Source organism: Monodelphis domestica, chromosome 5 (genome assembly GCF_027887165.1).
Source record: "Monodelphis domestica isolate mMonDom1 chromosome 5, mMonDom1.pri, whole genome shotgun sequence".
Taxonomy (NCBI): Eukaryota; Metazoa; Chordata; class Mammalia; order Didelphimorphia; family Didelphidae; genus Monodelphis; species Monodelphis domestica.
The window spans coordinates 79,360,721-79,382,374 of record NC_077231.1 but is presented as its reverse complement, the minus strand read 5'-3'; the positions used below and the strand labels follow the sequence as shown (position 1 = coordinate 79,382,374).

The window sequence follows — 21,654 nt, the reverse complement described above, 5'->3', positions numbered from 1 at the left end:
CTTTATAATTGGTGAACATTTTTGAATCTTCCCCCATCAAAGTAAAATAATCATCACTGAGTCAAATGAAGTCCCTCAGCTCCTCACAATCAGCATAAACCATCTCTAAGAGAAGGGGTTAAGAAACATGTTAAATTATTCACCTGTTTCAGAATTAACTGTTGAGATTCTGAAATCGGCCCAACTTTTAATAACCCAAGTAAGAGAATTAAAGCTAGGCATAAAAGATCTTAGTCAGGTTTTGATTTATGGGATCAGAACTTTAGAAAGGGACCTCTGAGGTTGTGGAATTTCATTTTACAGGTAAGGAAATTGAAGACCAGAGGGCCAAGTTTGCCCTCAATCTTATAGGCAAGATCATTTAAAATCTTTTCAAGAGCATGATAGAAATTTTATTAAAGCTAAGTTTAGGATAACTACATTGCATAGTCATAACTAATTAGCTTCTGTGTAGTACATATATTAGTTCAATTCAGCTAACAATTTATTAAGTACCTGCAGTATTCTTAAGCATCAATGAAAAATCAAAGCTTATCCCTGCCTCCACAACTCAATTTTGGGAGGGGATATAATACATACATAGATGTACAAATGCCTTCCAGATATATTATAGCTATGAAAGTTCTTTGAGAGAACTGTGGCATTTGTGGTGGTCTTTTAAAAATATTCATAGATGTTTAGCAGGTGAAGTATAGGATGGAAGAAGTCCAAGCACTGGAAAGCTCAGTGTCTGTGTTCTGTGGTTTAGTTTGGCTGTAGTGCTGAGGAATAGGAGAAGGATAATTAGAAATTATAGAAATAATTAGACTACAAGAGGGGGATGATGCCATATTGTTAGGTTCTTGAATACCAACCCTGAGGTAAAAATTCATGAACCTCAGAGTTAGGAAAGATCTTCAGTCATCTCACTTCAGTCCCCTAATTGTACCCATGAGAAAACTTAAGTCCTGGAGTGATGATATAGTACGGTGTTAGTGAACCTATGGTGTGTGTGCTGGAGGGGGATGCTCCTCTCCCCTTCTCTACCACTGAGAACATTTCTCCCATCACCTGCCCCTCTGCCCAGCAGTCCAATGGGAGGGCTTCCTCCCTCCCCTGTCTGGGGTAAAGCAGCGACTCACATGCAGCATGAGGGTTGCAGTTTGGGCACTTAGTCTCTAAAAAGTTCACCATCACTCATATAGTAGGAATCCACAATTAGTACCTAGAGATATTTGAGCAGCAGTGTTATCAGATCTGTGGCTAAGAAAAATTAATCTGTTAGCAGTATGAAAGATGGATTAGAAGAGGATTGTTGGACTTGAACTGAAATAGTCCTAGTATTGGTGTGATTCTGAAGGCCTATATTAAGATGATTATAGTGGAGAGTAGAGAAACGGGAATGTGCTATCCCATTTGATGTTTACAGCAACCTTCTGAAGTATCTGCATTTTACAGATAAGGAAACTGAGGCCCATGGTCATCCAGTTAAAGCAAACTCAAGTCCTCCTGACTCAAAGCCTAGCATCTTCTCTCTAGTGTGAACCTGAATGTCTTGAGTCATGAGAAGGAAACGTTGGCCAAGAAAAGATGACTAGGCACAAGAGGTAGGATTGCTAAACAATTGTTCTGGAAGCAGGAAAGGATCAAGGGCACAAAGTTATTAGTCTTACTGATCTTCCTTTTAATCAGCACAGAGCTACCTAGGGTACCTCACAGCTGTTGTAGAGTCATAAAGTCATATTTTTAGCTAGTTTGAGCCCTTTATTTTAAGTGGCTTTTTTTGTTATTGTTCATTTATTTTCAGTCATGTTCAACTCTTCATTTTTTTGGCAAAGATACTGGGAGTGATTTGGCTATTTTCTTCTTCAGCTCATTTGATAAACGAGGAACCTGAGGCAAACAGGGTTAAGTGACTTGCCCAGGATCACACAGCTAGTGTCTGAGGCCGGATGTGAATTCATTCTCTTGATCCTAGGCCTTGTCCTTTATTGACTGTGTCACTTTACCTGATCCCAAATTCTCTCAGGTCTGGCAGATCTGTCAGGATTTAAATTCAAGGCTTTTGACTTTTTTTTTTTAATTTGATCAATTTCAAACATTATTCCTTGGTTACAAAAATCATTTTCTATTCCTCCCTCCCCTCCCCCTCCCCTTCCACTGCGCAATTCCACTGGGTATTACATGTGCCCTTGATCAGAACCCATTTCCATGTTGTAGATGTTTGCATTATAGGATGTTCATTTAGAGTCTACATCCCCAATCATGTTCCCTCGACCCATGTAATCAAGCAGTTGTTTTTCTTTAGTGTTTTTACTCCCACAGTTTTTCCTCTGAATGTGGATAGTGTTCCTTCTCCTATAACCTTCTGGGTTTTTCAGGATCACTGCATTACCACCAATGGAGGCATCCATTACATTCGATTGTACCACAGTGTATCCGTCTCTGTGTACAATGTTTTCCTGGTTCTGCTCCTTTTGCTCTGCATCACTTCCTGGAGGTTGTTCCAGTCCCCATGAAATTCCTTTATTATTCCTTTGAGCATTGACTCTTAAATTTAACACATTTTCTTGCATCAAAATAAATCTTTTGATTTTCAAACCATTCTAGTCATCAGCAGTGCTGTCCTTGTGTTGAGCCAAAATCTACCTCCCTGTCACCAATCTTAATTGATTTATCCATTGGTCTTAGTTCATCCTCTTGGAGCTTCATGGACATAAGTAAAATCCCTGTGACACATGACTACTATGCCATGGACTTCTCCCTCTGCCTGCATCCCCAAAGTAACACTCAGACTACACACCATCCCATCCTGATTACCCTCTTGGTGGACCTACATTTGGAAATGGAAGAAAACATGCTATTCAGAACTGAAAGTTACTAAATATTCCTGTGGTTTTTGTTATTGTTACCTTTTTTGTAGATCAGAGCCCTCAAAGACATGGCCTACAACACTTTCAGGTTCTGCCCAAACAACATTAAAAGGTAATTGGGAAATATTTAACAAAATATACAATAAAACGCATTTAAATTTTAAAACTTGATCAGTATGTGGATTAGTGGCCCCCACTTCTATTTGAATCAGGGACCACTGATGTAGTAGATTGCCATTCCTTGTCTTTGGTGTTCCACTCATGTCGTTATGAAAATGACATCTCTGCTTGGCTGTGGCCTAGGCATTTCAAATTCTTCGCTGTGCCCCAAACTGAGTTTCTCTGTAATGAAAACACCATAGTTAATGTTACATTGTAGAATCAGAATCTAGCCATTTTCAAAGTGATTTATCGCTCAGCCTCCCTGTGAAGACCTCTAGTGGTGGGGTGAGAAAGCCACTAATGTCTCAAGGCATAGTCTTCTTTGGGGTAATCCTGAGTGTTGGGGCTTTTTTCCTGACAATAATCTAAAAGTTAATTGCCTTTTTGTTACTTCTCCCCATTGCTCCTCACTCTTCTAAGGCCAAATAGAACAAGAGCAGTGGAGATAACCCTTAAAATAGTTGATTTAAAAATTTTTAACATTCATTTTTTTTTTAATGTCAGATTCTCTCCCTCTATTACCTCCAATTGGGAAGATAGGCAGTATGATCAGTCAGACATGTGAAATCATGTAGAACATATTTCCACATCAGCCATATTGCAGGAAAAAAATAGCAAAAACAAAATGAAAAATATATTTCAATGTGTTCTCAAAGCTCATCAGTTTTCTTCTTGGAGGTGGATAACACTTGATTGTGAGTCCTTCAAAATTGCCTTCAACTATTATTTTGAGCAGAGTAGCTAAATCTTTCAGACTTGATCATCGTTACAATATTGCTATTTCTGTGTACAGTGTTCTTCTAGTCCTCCTTAGTTTACTTTTCATGAGTTCATATAAGTCTTTCCAGATTTTTTTCTGAAACTATCTTTAGCACAATAGTATTCCAACACAATCATGTACTATAATTTGTTCAGCCATTCCCCAATTGATAGGTATCCCTTAATTTCCAATTCCTTGCCACCACAAAAACGAGTTATCAGTATTTTTTGTATAAACAGGTACTTTCCACTTTTTAGAGATCACTCCGGGATACAGAACTAGTAGGTGTATCTAGTGCATCAGATGCTACACTGGGTTTGATAGCCCTTTTGAGCATACACAACTCCACCAACAGTGCATTAGTGTGCCTATTCCCCCATATACCCTCCATTTATTATTTTCTTTTCTATCCATGTTAGCCAATCTGATAGATATACCTCAGAGTTGTTTTATTTGCATTTTTTTCTAGTCAGTAGTGGTTTAAACCAATTTTTTATGTGATGATAGCTTTGATTTCTTCTACAAACTGCCTGTTCATATCCTTTGACAATTTATCAATTGAATGGCTCTCAATTTTACAAATTTGGCTCTGTTCCCTATCTTATTTGAGAAATGAGGCCTTTACCAGAGAAATTGGCTATAATTTTTTTTTTCCAGTTTCCTGCTTTCCTCCCTTAAAATAATTGAATATAGCTACCTATCAAATCTGTCCCTGAGTTTTCTCTTCAGGCTAAATATTTCCAGTTCCTTCATGTACCCCTTCAGTGACATGGATTCAGAATCCTTCCTTTACCATCTTGGTTACCTTCCTGAGTGTTCTCAGCCTTGCTTAAAATATTATCCTAAATTGTGCTAAGGATGAAGTCCCCTCTTCACCTTATTTCTGGGAGCTATATTTCTCAATGCAGCTCATCATTGCATTATATCTATAAGCTCCCACATCACACTACTGATAAGATTGAGCTTATATATAGCCCATCAAAAGTCCTGGATCTTTTTTTTTTTTAACCCTTACCTTCCGTCCTAGAGTCAATACTGTGAGTGGTAAGGGCTAGGCAATGAGGGTCAAGTGACTTGCCCAGCATCACACAGCTAGGAAGTGTCTGAGACCATATTTGAACCTAGGACCTCCCATCTCTAGGCCTGACTCTCGATCCACTAAGCCACCCAGCTGCCCCCACTCCTGGTTCTTTTAAGACTACTAATTATTCCTTCCAAATTGTGTACTTGTGAAATTGACTTTCTGAACCCCAGTGTAAAACTTGACATTTATCCCCATTAAATTCCTCTTTCTAGGCCTATCCCAGTGCTCTAGGCAGTTAAGATCCCTTTGACTCTGCCATTTGTACCTTACATGGAGCCAAGTACAAGACTTAAATATTGGGACAGTACTGGAAATCTCCTTCCAAATCTACATCTTATCATTAATAGACTACTCTTGCGGTGTGGCCATTTAGCCATTTCTGAATACACATAACTGACCTGTTGTCTATTCTAGTTCTTTCCATTCTTTCCAAGGAATAGTATGAGATGTTCTATCAAATCCTTGCTCAGGTCTGTTCTGATAATAACTCTGTCAAAAACAAGCTCCTGTGGCGTTTTGTAATTAGCACTTCCTTTTCTATAGAGTTACCCACCATCTTTTTAATGATCAGCTTCTCTACTCAACTGATAAAGTGATAGTCTGAAGGCATAGCTTGCATTAAACTAAATTCCATCCAGCTACTTCTTAGTATAACACACTAGCCATTCCTTATCTTTATTGACACAGGCTCATATTTGTATATCACTGCACATACTTCTGTATATGGTTCAGATACATTGAAACACATTAATAACTATTTTCTTTCCCTCCTTTTCCCAAAAGGCAAATTGGTAGCCAAGGGAATGAAAGCTAAAGAACAAAGATGTTCTGTGTGACTTATTAAATGGGAAATCAGAATGTATAATAATGAAACTTTCTGAATGTTATTTAAGATTTACCCCATAGGTAGACTAAGGAAGCATCTTAAAAATGACTGGATAGGCTCAGAGCACTTAGATGCAAGTGGTAGCACATATACAGGCAATAGGGTAAACATATTTGGAGTACTTGCTTTCTGCTGTAATGAGTTTGTCTTAAAGGAAGATGGAAAATATGCATTATTAGCCTCTTAGACCACTAGAGGGAGTACTTATGTTAAAATCAAATACTAATTGAATTTATACAGGAGTTTCTAGAAACTGGATGAGCATCTCATGATAAATGAAAATAGCAAAGTGTCTTTCTAGAGAAATTGGAAAGTAAAGTTGAGCTACTTTTCAGATATCATAATTCATTCATCTACTTTGCACCATACACTGTAGAAAGGAATACAAAAAGACCTTGCTTTCTGTTGGAGGGAACAACATATATAGTAACTATCTACCAAATTCATACAAAGAAAATGCAAAATAACTTTGGGTAGATTGGGTACTAGTAACTGCAAAACCTTAGGCTTTCTCTAGGAGAGGCAGGCATGTGAGATTGGCCTGAGAGAAAGGTGAAGGTCCAGAGGAAGTATATTCCAGGTGGACTAGCCAGCAGGCTGAAGAAAGGCACAGAGGTGAAATGTGAGGTAGGAGGCCATGTGGTTGGGAAGAAGAGGCCATGCAGAAAGCCTTGGTGGAGTATGGAATGGAGAGGGGAGGGACTTGAGGCAGGAATTCAAATTAGAAGCCTGACCAGTCAACCACCAAAATTTTATTAAGTATTAACTGTAGGCCAGGCATTGGGATTCAAAGAAAGGCAAAAATGTAAACAATCCTGCCCTCAAGGAGCTTACATAATTTCCTTTTATATATATTTTTTTGTTTTTCAATTAACAAGTATTTTAAAAATTAGCCTCTTGTTTCTCCTAATCCCCTCTCTGAGCAAATTTTTTTAAAACTCAGAAAAATAAACCTTAGTCTCCCAAAATAGATTTCTGCATTGGCCATGTCCAAATAAGTGAATGTCCCTACATTTCAAGTTTGTCCCTCTCTGTCAGGAGGTGAGTGGCATATTGCATTTTCATTCCTTTGAACTTGTGAATTATCAGTTTATCAGAGCTCCCATCTTTCAAAGTGGTTTTCCTCTATAACCGTTACCACTGTATACTGCTTTCCAGTTTGCTCACTTCACTTTGCATCTGTTCAAAAAGTCTTCATGGTTTCCTCTGTGAAATTATCCATTTTATTGGCACAACAATATTCCATTTACATTTTATACCACAATTTGTTTAGCCATTCTCCAGTAGAAAGCATTAGTTTCCAGTTTTTTCCAACCATGAAAAGAGTTGCTATAAATATTTCTCTCTCTATAAAGCCTTCTTTTTAAAAAGAAATTATTTGGGGCTTTAGGCCTACTAGTGGTATAGTTAGCTAAGTCAAAAGGTATAATCATTATGGTAATTTTCTGGGCATAGTTCCAAATTGCTTTCTAGAATAGCTAGATGACTTCACAACTCCTCCAATTGTACATTTGTAGACAAAATTGTTTTCTGGGGAGAGAATATATTCATAAATAGGTAAATATATGGTATGTGTCTATGGTAAAGAAGGTAACCCCTTGGTTTAGGTAGATGGGGATATAAGCCTAAATTGAAATTAGTAGCTATATGAGTAGAGAAAGGGGGAGAGTAGAGAAAAGATGGGAATTAGAGACCTGGCAACTGGTTGGAATTGGGATGTGAGGTGAGCTGAGGGTAACTGAGGTTGGAAAGAAGGATCTTGGTGCTTATAATAGAATCAGGGAATTTGAGAAGAGGGGGGTATATTGGGGAGGAGGATATAGATAAGGAGTTCTGTTTGAGATGCCTGTGAGACTTGCAGTTGGAAATGTTCACTAGACAGTTGGTGATGTTGTGGAACTGGAACTCAGGAGAAGCCTCAGAACTAGATGTTTAGACCTAGAGTCATCTGCAGAGGGGTGACAGTTGAACTGCTGGGAGTTGGGGAGATTACCAAAAAGAGAGGGTAGAGAAGAGGACCCAGGATAGAGCCTTGGGATACAATTACTGAGGGACAGGAGGAATCAGGATATGGGTGTTAATCCAGCAAAAGAGCCTGAGGAATGGGCAGAGAACTAGAGAACAGATAGAGAGCATCACCGTAAACCCAGGGGGAGAGGGACGAAATGAATAGCAGCAGCTGCTTCAGAGAGGTCAAGAAAGGATGAGGATTGAGAAGAAGCCAGCCAGTGCATTTGACAGTTATGAGATTATTGGTAATCTCGGAGAGAGCAATTTCAGTGGAGTGAGATTGGAAGCCAGATTTCAGAAGACTGAGTAGTTAAGAGAGGAATTGAAGATGAAAAGTAAAATGACTTTCCCTAGAAGTTTGGCTGAGAAAGTGAAGAAAGAGATGTAGATGGAAGGAAACCTTAAGGGGAAATTTAATAAAATGATCTAAAGAGTTAATGTATATAGAACCTCTCCCCATATAGGGCCAAATGAAGGTGGTTGGTTGGTGTTTGTTTTTGTTTTTTTTCCTGTTTTAGGGCTGCCGAAAGGAAGAAGATTAGATAAGGAGAGATCAGTGAATTAAGAGACCACAGAAAGCAAAGGGACCCCCTGTTATTTTGACAAGCAGATCAGAAATGGGAATGAAAAGTATTGTTTAGAATCTCTTAAAAGTGGAAAAATTCCCTTGTGCCAAAAATTTTTTTGTTTTAATTGTATTAGATACTGATATTCTTTTGTGTTTAGTTTTCAGATCCAAGTTACGGACAAAAACTCATTCGGATTATGTATTTCTCAGCTAGACGACATAAATTTTAACAATGGATAAATGCAAGCATGTTGGGCGGCTGCGGCTTGCTCAAGATCATTCTATCCTCAATCCCCAAAAATGGCACTGTGTGGATTGTAATACTACAGATTCAGTGTGGGCTTGCCTCAGCTGTTCTCATGTGGCATGTGGAAGATACATTGAAGAACATGCACTCAAGCACTTTCAGGATAGTAACCACCCAGTAGCGTTGGAGGTGAATGAGTTGTATGTTTTCTGTTATCTTTGTGATGACTATGTTCTTAATGATAATGCAACTGGTGACTTGAAATTATTGCGGAGTACACTGAGTGCAATCAAAAGTCAGAATTATGACTGCACTACCCGGAGTGGAAGGATTTTACGCTCCATGGGTACCAGTGATGACTCTTATCCTTCACATGATGGTGCCCAAGCTCTCCTTCGAAATGAAGATCAAATGTTCACTGCTCTTTGGCATAGGAGGCGGATGCTAATGGGCAAAGTATTTAGATCTTGGTTTGAACAGACTCCCATTGGGAAAAAGCGATTAGAAGAAGAAAGGCTTCAGGAAGAAGCAGAAGCAAAGAGAGAAGAAGCAAGGAGAAGACGGCAAGAACTGAAGCGTCAGTTTAAGGCTGAAATGGAGAGGATGCCTCCAAGGAAAAGTTCACGTTTGCAAGGCCTTGCTCGATCTGCCATTGTGGAAATGCTCCCATTAAAGAAATTCACTCAGAGCCCGGCATCACCAGTGACTGGCAAAAAATCGTCTACCTCACATGAAATAAGGTTAAGAAAACTGAGCGACTCCCCTGTCAAAAGAAGACCAACAGTTACTCCTGGGGTGACAGGATTGAGGAATTTGGGTAATACCTGCTATATGAATTCTATTTTGCAGGTATTGAGTCATTTACTTATTTTTCGGCAATGTTTCTTAAAATTGGACCTGAACCAAACTCAAGAATTGCTGGCTACAGCTGCTAGTGGGAAGACTAGATCTTCTTGTAAACATCCACCAGTTATAGACTCCATGTTTCATATAAAAGAAAGTCAAGAAAAATATAGAGGCTCTCCTGGGTCAAGACGCCCAAGTCTTTCTTCAGGCTTAAGTGGTGGGGCATCTAAAAGCAGGAGCATGGAGCTTATTCAGCCCAGGGAGCCAAGTTCTAAATACATTTCTCTTTGTCATGAACTACATACTCTTTTCCAAGTGATGTGGTCTGGAAAATGGGCATTGGTGTCCCCATTTGCCATGTTACATTCAGTGTGGAGGCTGATACCAGCGTTCCGTGGTTATGCCCAACAAGATGCTCAGGAATTCCTCTGTGAACTTTTGGATAAAGTACAGCATGAACTAGAGACCACTGGTACCAGGTATCCAGCTCTCATCCCCAGTTCTCAAAAGAAACTTATCAAACAGGTTCTAAATGTGGTGAATACCATCTTTCATGGACAACTTCTTAGTCAGGTAGGAGCTGTTTTTGTTGTGTTGTCATTTGGGAAATGTTTTAGGAAACTTAAGTAATAATATGCCATCCTAAATAAGAGGACTCTAAATCTTCATGTACAGAATTCTTAAGCAAAGAAGATTTTAGGTAAAAAAAAGACTGCTTTGAAAAACATGGTCAGAGGAATCAGCTAAAATTAATACAAAATATTTCCCACAGTGTCATTTAGAAGTGTTAACTTCAACATTCATGATACTTTGGTTTTGATGAGGTTTTTTAATGGAGTATTTCCAAAGTTCCAATAGCCTATTTTGCCATAAATGAGGATAAAAAGTGATTGGTGTTGTACTTAAGCTGTTGCTTTAAAAAACAAAACAAGAATGCAGACTGGACCAAAAATTGGAATCAGAGAAGAGAATCTTGATGGGAAAGTAGCAGAATATCAGTGGTTTTTAAAAGAATAATGTAAAATCTGTTTAACTTGGTATCATTATGAAGGAGATTATGAGATGGAATTTCAGTAGTGAGAGGGGGTAGAGAACTCAGTCAAAATGATAAGAGGTGGGGCAGCTGGGTGGCTTAGTAAAACTGAGAATCAGACCCAGAGACAGGAGGTCCTGGGTTCAAATTTGGATTCAGATACTTGCTAGCTGGTATGATTCTGGGCAAATCACTTAATCCCCAATGCCTAGCCCTTACCACTCTTCTGCCTTAGAACCAATACACAATATTGATTATAAGATGGAAGGTATGGGTTTAAAGAAAAATTCTAAGAGGCTCCAGAATGCAGTCCATTGAAAGTTGAGCTGCTCCTTAAGACAATGAGCTCCTCAGGTTGATTTGGGGACTTTCTTTGTATTCCTAGCACTGAAGACAGTGCTTGGCTCATAGTGAGCACTTACTAGATTTATATTAAACTTTTTTTATTCAGCTCCATCAAACTGAGGTCTTTTCAGTGATCTTGGCCTCTGCCTCAGTTCTCTTATCAGTTAAAATGCCCAATTTTAAGGCTGATTAACTAGTCCCAAAGGTCCCTTTTTGTCTTCTATCCTGTAATGCTTTGAAAATATAGAAAGTTCTTGGTCTGTAGACTTGAAAATGTATATCTCATACCTGTTTCCTTTTGTTAAGTCCTCAAGAATATTACTCTATTTTATTTTTTTGTGTGTTTTTAGAGAGACTCAGGCCTTGATCAGAACAACAGAACTCTCATCATTTGCACTTACTGGAGAAATAAGGAAGACTGTATTAAGACTTTAGTTTTGTTTTTGTTCTCCCTTCTCTTCTTCCTTATACAAGCACTCCCCTTTCAGCAGACTTATACTGCATTTCTCTCTACACTTTCAATAGTATTCTAAGAACTGGTCAGCAGTTGCTTTCTTATCAACTCAATGTTTCAGGAGCCACAGCTAAACCTCCCTTTCAACTGTTAGATATAATTTATATAGCACTTTAGATTTTGCAAGGCTTATTATTCTCACAACAACCCTGGGAGGTCGATCCTATTCTTAACTGCATTTTAAAGAGAGGAACCTAAGGTGGTTACAGATTAGGTGACTTGACCAGGGTCACACAACAAAAAAGCATCTGAGGGTAGGTTTGAACTCAGATCTTCCTCACTAGACCCAGAGCTCTGTCCACTGCTCAACCTCATTTCTCACAAAGGGTCAAGGAGTATTCTTCATCTGGAGGCTCCAGCAAATTGGCTTCAGAGATCTCTCCTCAGCCTCATGTAAGTCAGCTCCAGAAGCAGCTTAACTTTGACTCCATTAGATTAGGCCCTCCAGAATCATTGCTACAGTAATTAATTAGGGGTTTGGGTTTGTTTTTATTTTTTACTTCTCTTACAAGCACCCCTGCTCATTGGTGGAAAAGCTTTTTTCCCTAAAGGCATAATCACCCTGGAGCTTCCTTAACCAGGTGAGAGTGGCCAGATCTCTATGCCATGGTCTCCTCTTTTCTCCTGACTCTTGAGTCATTGGTGGGTTGTTTGCTGGAGGACCATTAGGCTCTGCACCAACCACCCCCACCCCCTAAGGAAAGATGGATTTCCTTTTGAGGCCACCAATTCTCCTTATCTTTCATTGCAGGTTCCCTGAAAAGGGGCTCTTTTCTTTAGTTGCTGATAGTAGGGCCTAGTTTGAGTCTTATGTCTTCAGACCAACTTACACAGAATGGTCAACAACCAGAAAATTCCTGAATCAGGTGCTTTGTTTTAGCCTCCTCCAGCACCCACTGAGACCTTCTGTCTGGGTTGGGAGTGTGTTCTCTTTCCCATAGAGAAAACTCCCCAAAGATCAGGAGGTTTCTCACCTTTGGGTGCCATGCAGTCACTCACCATCCAATCAACCCACTTGCCATATTTGTAGTGCTCCTCCAGCTTGTCCATGTGCCATGTGGCTATCTCATCTCGTCTCCACTTACCATACCTAAGTGAACACTGGGTTCAGGCTTGATGTTGGGATGAAAGGAGATACTTTAAAACTCATTGAACCAGTAACAAAAAGAGGTTTATTTTGCCTTAACACAGCAAGGATGTACAGGATGGATATGATGGCAAGTAGCTTCCTCGCATGCATTCTTCCTTCCATATGGTATTGCATTGGGCCATTAGAATAGGATATGATAATTTGTGATCTTTGGAAATCCCAGTGTAGAGGGACTAAGGCACAACCAGACACAACATGCCTGGGACTTTATATGCCATTAGATGACCAGGAAGCTATGTAGGGAAAGCTGGAGCCAATCAGGTCCCGATGACAGCTCTGTCTTTTTTTAGTACTTTTGTAATGTAGAATTTCTACATTTAGACATTGCTTTGTTGTGGTGTTACAGATCAGAATCTGTTGTAACATATTCAAGAAAGAAATAGAAATTATTTTGTTTTACTGTTCAGGTATATTGTACCACAAAATAATATCAATAATAAAATATTTGCAACATGTATATTGGAACCATTTGCATATGCCAGTGTTGTAAAGTTATTCTTCTATACTTGAGCTAAAAAAAAGTATCCAGGGCTTGGAAATTTCTGTAGAATGAATTTTTTTCATTGAAATAGTATGTTATCAGGTACTTCATAGATAGTGGTGTGACAAGGAAATCACTTTAAAAGACTGATATATATTAATTTAAGGTTTTAAATTTTAAGGTTTACAATGGGAAGCATGGGGTGGAATAGGTAAATCTGAGGATTGAGTAGAGCAAAAATCCCAGCTTCACTGCTGTGTAAAACAGGCATTAGAAGGCAGGAGTTATTTTTTTGTCTGATTTTAAAGGCAAGCTTAGTAACTCAAGTTCTTTTTTGTTTGTCTCCTTGGGACTTTGTTTTTGTTTGTCTCCTTGGGACTTTGCTAAAAAACTAGATAAACTGTAATGTACACACTAAAATTGTTTCCTAGCATCCATTGTATATATTTGCATTAAAAAGGTAAAATATAGATAATCTCTCTGACTTTGCTGTTCTGCTTCCTGAACACAGAACTTTCCACTCTACTTTGGACAGCATGTTTGCCCCTTTCTGCTTGGATCACTGTATTACTAGTGGATTTAGGATCTAACTTGTGGGGTTTTTTTAACTGCTTCTTGCTTCACAAATACATAATTCAAAATAGCTAGTTTATACCCTAACTGTTTAGGGAAGTAGAATGAGTGTGAAGACTAAAGAAAAGGGAATCTCCAAAGAGTATTAAAAGATAAAGTGATAACCATAATACCTGGCACATTTATTGCTTTAATAATTTAATATTCCATTTTAGACTAGGATCTTAAAAAAAGTTGAATTGTTTTAAATATTTCAAATACTATTTAGCATCTTACTGTAGAATTAACTTGCATGGGCCCTATGGAAAATTCTTGCTGGTCTTGAGTATTTGGAATGGATTTTATCTCGGGATTAAGTTTCTTCTGCTTTTTAAGATGCTTACTCCAGATTTGGTGCCAATGGTCTCTTATAAATAATGCTTAAGTGATATTAAACACTATTTTAAAGATAAGAAAATAGTATACCCCAGTCAGAAATGTGGGATAAAAGTCTAATAGACTTTATATAGAGAAAACAACCCACTTTAATCCAAGTGACTTGGAAGGGAGATATTTGGGACAGATTTATGAGGTTCAAATTCTTGGCTCTGCCACTTTGTACCTGTATGAGGGGAATTTTCTGTCGTCCTCGATTTCCTCATCTACAGTGTGAGGGTGATGACTTGGCTGATTCCTTGGGGTCCTTCCAAGCACTAAATCTGTGATCCTGTGAGTTGCTTATCTCCTTCTTGTTCAATTATAGATGATATATACCCTTTGATCCTGTAATGCCACTACTGGGTCTCTATGCCGAAAATAGCAGTTCTTTTTGTAGTGGCAAAGAATTGGAAATTGAGAGAATGGCTGAACAAATTGTGGTATTATGTGGATGATGGAATCACAATTGTGCTTTAAGAAATGAAAAGCAGAATGATTTCAGAAATCTGGAAAGATCTGCAAGATCTGATACAGAGTGAAATAAGAGCTGGGAGAACATTGCACATAGTAACAGTAATATTGTATGATGATCAGCTGTGAAAACTTGGCTTCTTTCAGCAGTGCAGTGATCTGGGACAGTTCTGAAGGACTTATGACAAAGAATGCCATCTACTTCCAGAGAAATAACTGTTGGAATTTGGTGGATTTGGATCAAAGCAGACTATCGTTTACATTAGTGTATTTGCAGTTTTATCTTCCTTTTGATTTCATATTTCCATCATTCTTCATCTAGTTAATCTTGTGAAAACCATCTTGGTACTAACCAATTCTTCTCTTTTCTTACCTGTCAGACCCAATTAGTTGCCTAATTTTTCAGCTTTTATTCCTAATATTATCTCTTCTCCCCTTTTTTAGAGTTCTACTGCTATGGTCAAAATATAAGCATTGTTGTAGTTGCCAGACTGTAACAGCTTGTCTTACCCCCGGCAAGACTCCCATACTACCTATCTATCCTACACCCTGCTGCTAGGCATGGTCCTTATGTCACTCTTCTGTTCCAAATCCTTCAGAGGTTCTGTTGTTTTCCAAATAAAATTCCTTAGCCTGCTTAGTGCTTCTAAAACTCACCTAATAATATCTAATAGCATAGCATTCCCCAAACTCCGCAGTGTGTGCATTATGTTGAAGGAAAGCTTTCCTTTTCATGCTTCCAACTACATGTTCTCTCTGTAACCTCTTCCCAGCCTAAATAGCCAACTATGTCTAATCAGTCTTTCACATGAAAAGCATTCTTCTGGTTAAACTGGTCCTTCAGGCAGTGTCTGAATGGAATGATTTCTGGTCCTTGTAGTCATCCTTTTTCTGAACATGTTTCAGGTCAATGTTTTCCCTAAAATGGGATTCTAAGAACAGGACAGGAACTCAAGGTTTATGGACTGAGCAGGGTTGAGGACAGTGAGATTATCTCATATAGATGAGCATTATTCTTTCCATCGTCATTTCCTTTGCCTTTGGACTTGAGCCTTTGATTTCAGCCCTTTCCAAATGCTTTTCTTTCACTCTCCTTCTCTCTAGATTTGAGATACGTACTGGCTAGAGAAAAGCTTCCCTGACATCCCTTCCTGTGAAAGTGCATGATCTCTGTGCCATATGATCAGATTAACTCTTGGCTTCTTCCTATCGGATCCTGTAATGCTGTATAGGAAGGACTTACTAAACAGTTCATGAATTACTAGTGCATTAAAATACAGTTTGATACTTTATATTTATTTTAGATTTTATTATCCTTTTTTGAACTTCTGTCTCCATGCATAGTTGTAGGTGCTTGACAGGGTTAGAGAAACTCTTTTTTAATGGCTCTTAAAATTGTATTGATGTCTCTGTCTTTACACCACAGTCATTTGGGGGCTATAACCTTCCTCTCTGTCCTGAGGGGAGAGAAATTGATTAGTATTGTTTCTCCTAGAGAGTTCTTGGTTTTTCCACTTTTTTAAAGTCTGGGCTTTTTTAGCCATCATTTTATTGTTGTCATTTGTTTATATTCCATTTTGCTTATTTTACTCTGCCTCTATTCATCCAGCTGAATTTTTCATCATTTCTTACTGCACTATAATATTCTATTGCATTCATTTATCACAGTTATTCAACTTCTCCCCAATATCTGAATACCTACTTTGTTTCCAGTTATTGACTACCACAGAAAGGGTTGCTCTGAATTTTTTTGTATAGGTAATGATAGGTATGTAGTTCTTGTAGAATTATATTCTTTGTTAACCAGGGCATAGGGGCCCAGTCACAATTCCACCAATAGTACACCTGTTGCTTGCAGCCTCTCAGATCAGAAGTTTCCATTTTTTCTGTGATCTTTGCCAGTTTGTGGGATTTGAGGTAAGTGATCGATCATTTTCACTTATACTTCTTGGTGATTTAGAGCTTGTTTTTATGTGGAAATTGGTCATTTGCAGTTCTCTTGAAAACTTTTCCTGTCTTTGGACCACATGTCTATTAGCTTTACAGTCAATCAATCAGCAAGCATTTATTAAGTACTTAGTATGTGTCAGACACTGAAAAGAACAAATCCATATTGAAGGAATGTCTCAGCCCATCCTCACATGAGTAAATCTTTGCAGACTACTTTAGAAAGAATACAAACAAACTAGATGCACTCAAGGGAGTCAAGGAGTTGAGGGCATGAGGAGGACTTGGGTAGATGGAAGAATCCTTCATCTATGTTGCTGCCCAAAAGAAACTGAGGAGATGAGAAAAGGAGTGAATTTTGGCCATGATGAGAGATAGCCATTTCAAAAGAACATGAACAGGAGATGAAGAATCCCGCATGAAAAACAGAAAAGAAGGCCAGCTTGGCTTTGTTGTTGTGTGATAGACAGTTAGGGCCATGTGGAGAAGGACCAGGAGAGTGTATATGTGTGTCCAGGAGTTTGAGGAGAGCCTAACCTGGTTAGCTCTAAGTTTAAAGAAAAGTCTTTTGGCAGGAGTGTGGAGGTGGACTAGAGTGGGGGAGAGACTTAGCCGGGAGGCCATTTAGTTAGTAAGGCAAGAGTCAAGGAGCCCCAGAAGAACTACAGTGGCGTTGTGTGAATAGAGAAAGGGGCCAGAAAGAGATGAGATGCACAAGTAGAGGTGGCAAGTAGGGTTTTGGGATTTCTTATAGGTCAGAATCTCTTGAAATTTGATGCAAATGTTTTCCCTACACAGAGAAATTTTTCTTATTTTATTGGCAGTTATTTTTCTCTTACAAAAGCTTTTTACTTCTTGGTAATAAAAATGGTCTGTTTCTTGTATGATCACAGTTCTCTTGGGCTTGGGAAGGTGTTTTAAAAGGAAAGGAAAGCATTCAGAATTTTTTTCACTGTTAAATTTGTCCGGTATCTTTTTTGTTGATCCCATTATGAAAATCTCCCAGATGGCTATTTCTTTTTATAGAGATGCTGCATTTACTAACAGGAGAGAGAATACTTGAATAAATTAACTTAGTATTTGTATTTACAGGTTACATGCCTTGCATGTGATAACAAATCAAATACGATCGAACCTTTCTGGGACCTGTCACTGGAGTTTCCGGAAAGATACCACTGTAATGGAAAAGAAATGGCTGCCCAGTATCCCTGCTTGGTTACAGAAATGCTGGCCAAATTCACAGAAACTGAAGCTTTAGAAGGAAAAATTTATGTGTGTGACCAGTGTAACAGTGAGTAAAGACAGTATGTAATTTAAGATGTGTTTTATGCCATGAAGGGGCTTCCATCTTGCAGAGAAACACAAAGGAGAAGGGGAAAGTCTCACCAGTTACTCTGAGGATTGTCTTTATTGAGGGAATATGGTCTTCTGGATTAAGTAATACCCATGTGACTCAGTGTGATCCCAATTCACATGATGCCCCAACTGCTCCCTTTGCCATGCATGTCACCTGAGTGTACCACTCACCCTTATTTTAGGTCAGTAACATGAAAGTAAAAGGCTTGAGCTGGGGACATTGAGAATGGTGGGCTGTCACAAGGACAGTAATGATCAAGGTCAAGGGGTATGTGTGTGTGTGTGTGTATGTGCGCGTGCGCACACACAGAGATAGATTACTAATTGCTGCTGGGTAGGTCTGAATAAGCATTAGACTAGAAATTCCTGTTAAGAAACAAGTGGTATTCTCCACCCACCAGCAGTGCAATTGTTGAGAGAGCATTTTACATGGTTGCCTTTGACAAAATCGACTCATATTTACATGGTAATAGGCCTTGGGTTGGTATTGTTTCTCCATTGAAAATAATGTTTTATTTCTGTCTTGCAAAGATGATTCTAAGGATTTGGGCTTCAAGGGGGCAGGTGCTTGCCACCAAAGCCCTGTGTAATTAGAAAAATCTTTCTGAATTGGAGATACCATGTCAGCTCTTGTCTACCAGAATGCTAAAATTTTTGGCATTCCTTGTAATAATCATTTGGTTTTTCTCTCTCACTTTTTAAACAAGTCAGATTTTTAATCTCGCATGATCCAGTGAATAACTAAAAAGAAAGGTGTCAAGAAATCATGAGCTTATGGCAAATTTGTGTTTGGTGGTGATTTTTTTCTCCCCTCAAATACATTTCAACCTGTTAAACTAGAGGGGTGAAAGTGATAAGACACTTCAAACTTATAGCTCTTTTATGAGGGGCAAAAGTCCTCTGCCCAGTAGTAAAAAAATCAAAATTATAGAAGGAACAGTTTTATTTCAAGAAGAATGTTATAAGGTCCTACAAATGGTCTTGAATGTACAGAATGGTTTTAAATTGATATGGCTGGAGAAGTATATTGTTCTCAGTTTGGAGGAAAGTTCATTAAAACTGTTTTCTTCCAGGTAGGGTGAGTGCTGCCCTCTTCCTCCTTCTCTACAGTCTCTTTGCACCATTCAATTGCTCAGAGCACCCTTTTTTTATAAACTGTAAAAATTAAAATTTCAGTCTAGTTTTCCTAATAAATTAATAGGTTTTGTGAGACTTTTAACTATTAATTTTCTTAGTTTTTCTTCACCTTAGTCTGAAATTGAAATTGGGTTTCGTTATACTTTTTCCATTAAAGCAAAGCGCAGGAAATTTTCTTCAAAACCAGTTATACTCACAGAGGCCCAGAAACAGCTTATGGTGTGTCGGCTGCCTCAGGTTCTGAGACTACACCTTAAACGATTCAGGTTTGTATCAGAGATAGCTCTTTATCAACTCTGCACAGTTTTGATTTTTAACTTCCTGAATGTCATCAGCCTTATCTCTTAGAATTAGTCCATTTAATGACAGTTTTCACTGAATTCTTCTTAGAAAAGTTGTAGCCTTTGTCGTTTATTGGGCAAATGGCATGGATCTAGCTTTAAAGCTACTTTTATTTAAGAAAAATCTCCACGACAAAGGTAGTACTGCTTGTGGGTTGACTTTTTTAAAGTCAAATATGCTTAAAAATATAATTTTTCTCAATCTACCTCTGTTTTTTCCTTAATGCATGGTCTTTCTATTTTGTAGATACTTAATAGAGGTTTGATTTGATAAGAAATCGTAGAGACTCAAAACCATTTTTTAAAAGAACTGAACATAAATCATCTGAAATGTCATCATCATGCTGAGATTAAGTGTGTGCTATTATAATCCGTGTTAACCAGATTGAAATTAATAGTTTATGGCTCTTCACTCAGATGTGGATTAGACCCATTGGGTAATCCAGCTAATGTGTATAGAGGCAACTCTGGCCATTGTGCTTATTAAGTAAATTAATACATTTATTGTGCTTAGCCTTCGCTTATCAGTTGTCTTTACTCTTGAGAAATTTGTTTTTGACCCTAATTATCTATAGATTTCCCTAATCAAAACTAGAGTGGCTTATTTCTGTCTAGCACCCCAATTTAACATTAGGGCCAAATAGTGCTTTTTTTCCCAAAAAAATGTTTTTCACAGTTGTTCAAAATCCAGCCCCCTGTGTCTCCTCATCTCTACCTGACATTCTTTTTTTTTTCTTTTTTAATTTAAAACCCTTACCTTCTATCTTGGAGTCAATACTGTGCTTCAAGGCAGAAGGGTGATAAGGGCTAGGCAATGGAGGTTAAGTGACTTGCCCAGTCACACAGCTGGGCTGTGTCTGAGGCCAGATTTGAACCTAGGACCTCCTGGCTCTCAATCCACTGAGCCACCCAGCTGCCCCCTCTAACTGACATTCTTATTCTGTGTTGTAAGCCTTTGCTTTTCTGACCTACTCCTTCCCACTTATCCAGATGCCCACCTTTCAGTTCAGAAAACTGAAGCATTAACCTTCCTCATGAGTGTGACTTTCTGTTGACTGCAGTCCATATTGGTTTCTCTCCCTCTTCTTGATAATTTATGCTCCACAATCATGCCATACTGTCTTATTCTCATTGCTTCATTTGTGGCCACAGCATTTCCAGCTAGTGTATAAGTTCTTGTGTGCAGAGTGATGAGCCTTGAGTTAGGAAGGGCTTGTCAGGGTCACTAGGCACCCTGGGCAAGTTGAGGAAATTACAAAGTGAAGATAGTAATAAAATCTACCTTGCGGGGTTGTTTGGAGGCTCAGAGGATGCTAGGAACATGGTAAGTGCATAAGTACTTGTTCCTTTTCCTTCCCTTCTTACACTTGAATCCTCTCCTCAGTTTCCCAACTCACCTAGTTCAAAGTGAACAGTCAAATGATGTCATTGACACAGGTACAGTCAGCTTTGTCCATCATTTATGGATAGGAGCTAGTGACTCACACTCAGAAATTGTCATTGTCCTCCTGACTTTTCTCTCTTTTGCCTGTTCATTAGGTAGTTGAGCTTCTTGAATGGAAAAACAGATATCACCCTGTGGTCTTGAGGGAAAGGGTTCCCTGCTCCTACTCTATGACCTACTTCTGGAGTAGATCACTACCAAGTTCCCTTACTCTAAGCAGCCAAATACCTTCAGGAATTCTCGGTTTCCTAAGAGAAACTGAAGTCACGAAGTCCTCCAGATCTCATCTTCACCTAGATTGATGGTTCTTTCCCAAGACAAAATCCATCCTCTTGGAATACCATTCCCATGCTGATACAGGTCACAGCAGAGGGAGGAGAATTTAGAGGCTCATTTTATGATACTGCTTTAGATAGGAGTCTGTGTGCTGGTATAATTTCTGTCTTTTCTTTAAAATGGAGGGAAATCATAGGGACCTTTGAAGTAACCTCAATTTACAGAGTAAGAAACTAAAGACCAAAGACAAACCGACCATCAAAGGTCACTAAGAATCAAGTGGCAGAACCAGGATTCCTCAGGTTTTCAGCCTGTAGGTGGCCTCCTATAATGGTCCAAAATCAGTCTCCCTAGAAGGACCATGGGATCGTGCCATTCCATAGATAGAATCAGATACTTCAGGGAAGAACAGATTCTCTACTGGACAGCTCTGAACCCATGTCCTTCAGTGAAGCTATATGAGCATCTCTTTTAGGACCCCACTCTGGGTGGCACAGTTAAAGGGTAGGTGACCACAGACACTAGGCCAGTTTTGATAATGCCCAAACTGAAGCTAGAAGGCCTCAAATCCAAACTGAACCTCAGCAAATATGTCTACCATTGAGGGATGAGTCAGGATCTTCTGTCCCTACCCAGATTTAAGAAAGAGATCAATTCTTTGACTTTGCTGCCTCTTTTTGGTCAGGGATTGCTTGACTGATAGCTTGTCTGGAAACCTGGCTTTTCTTTAAAAAACAACTTATTGATGCCTTAA

General features: G+C 38.8%; 1 protein-coding gene across 6 annotated transcripts in view; it reads left to right on the top strand.

Annotated features, from left to right (window-relative positions):
- Positions 1 to 21,654, top strand: part of USP44 (ubiquitin specific peptidase 44) — a 41,300-nt gene that overhangs the window by 15,019 nt on the left and 4,627 nt on the right. Inside the window, exons 1-5 of one of the 6 annotated variants that reach the window (XM_056798659.1) lie at positions 532 to 1,586; positions 2,903 to 2,964; positions 8,481 to 9,988; positions 17,439 to 17,637; positions 18,997 to 19,105. In XM_056798659.1, the coding sequence (XP_056654637.1) occupies positions 8,555 to 9,988; positions 17,439 to 17,637; positions 18,997 to 19,105 (1,742 nt within the window). In that variant the 5' untranslated portion in view covers positions 532 to 1,586; positions 2,903 to 2,964; positions 8,481 to 8,554. Of the gene's footprint in view, positions 1 to 531; positions 1,587 to 2,902; positions 2,965 to 7,589; positions 8,385 to 8,480; positions 9,989 to 17,438; positions 17,638 to 18,996; positions 19,106 to 21,654 lie in introns of those variants that run through there. The other 5 variants (XM_016425727.2, XM_007503231.3, XM_001370788.4 and 2 more) reach the window with 5 other exon arrangements.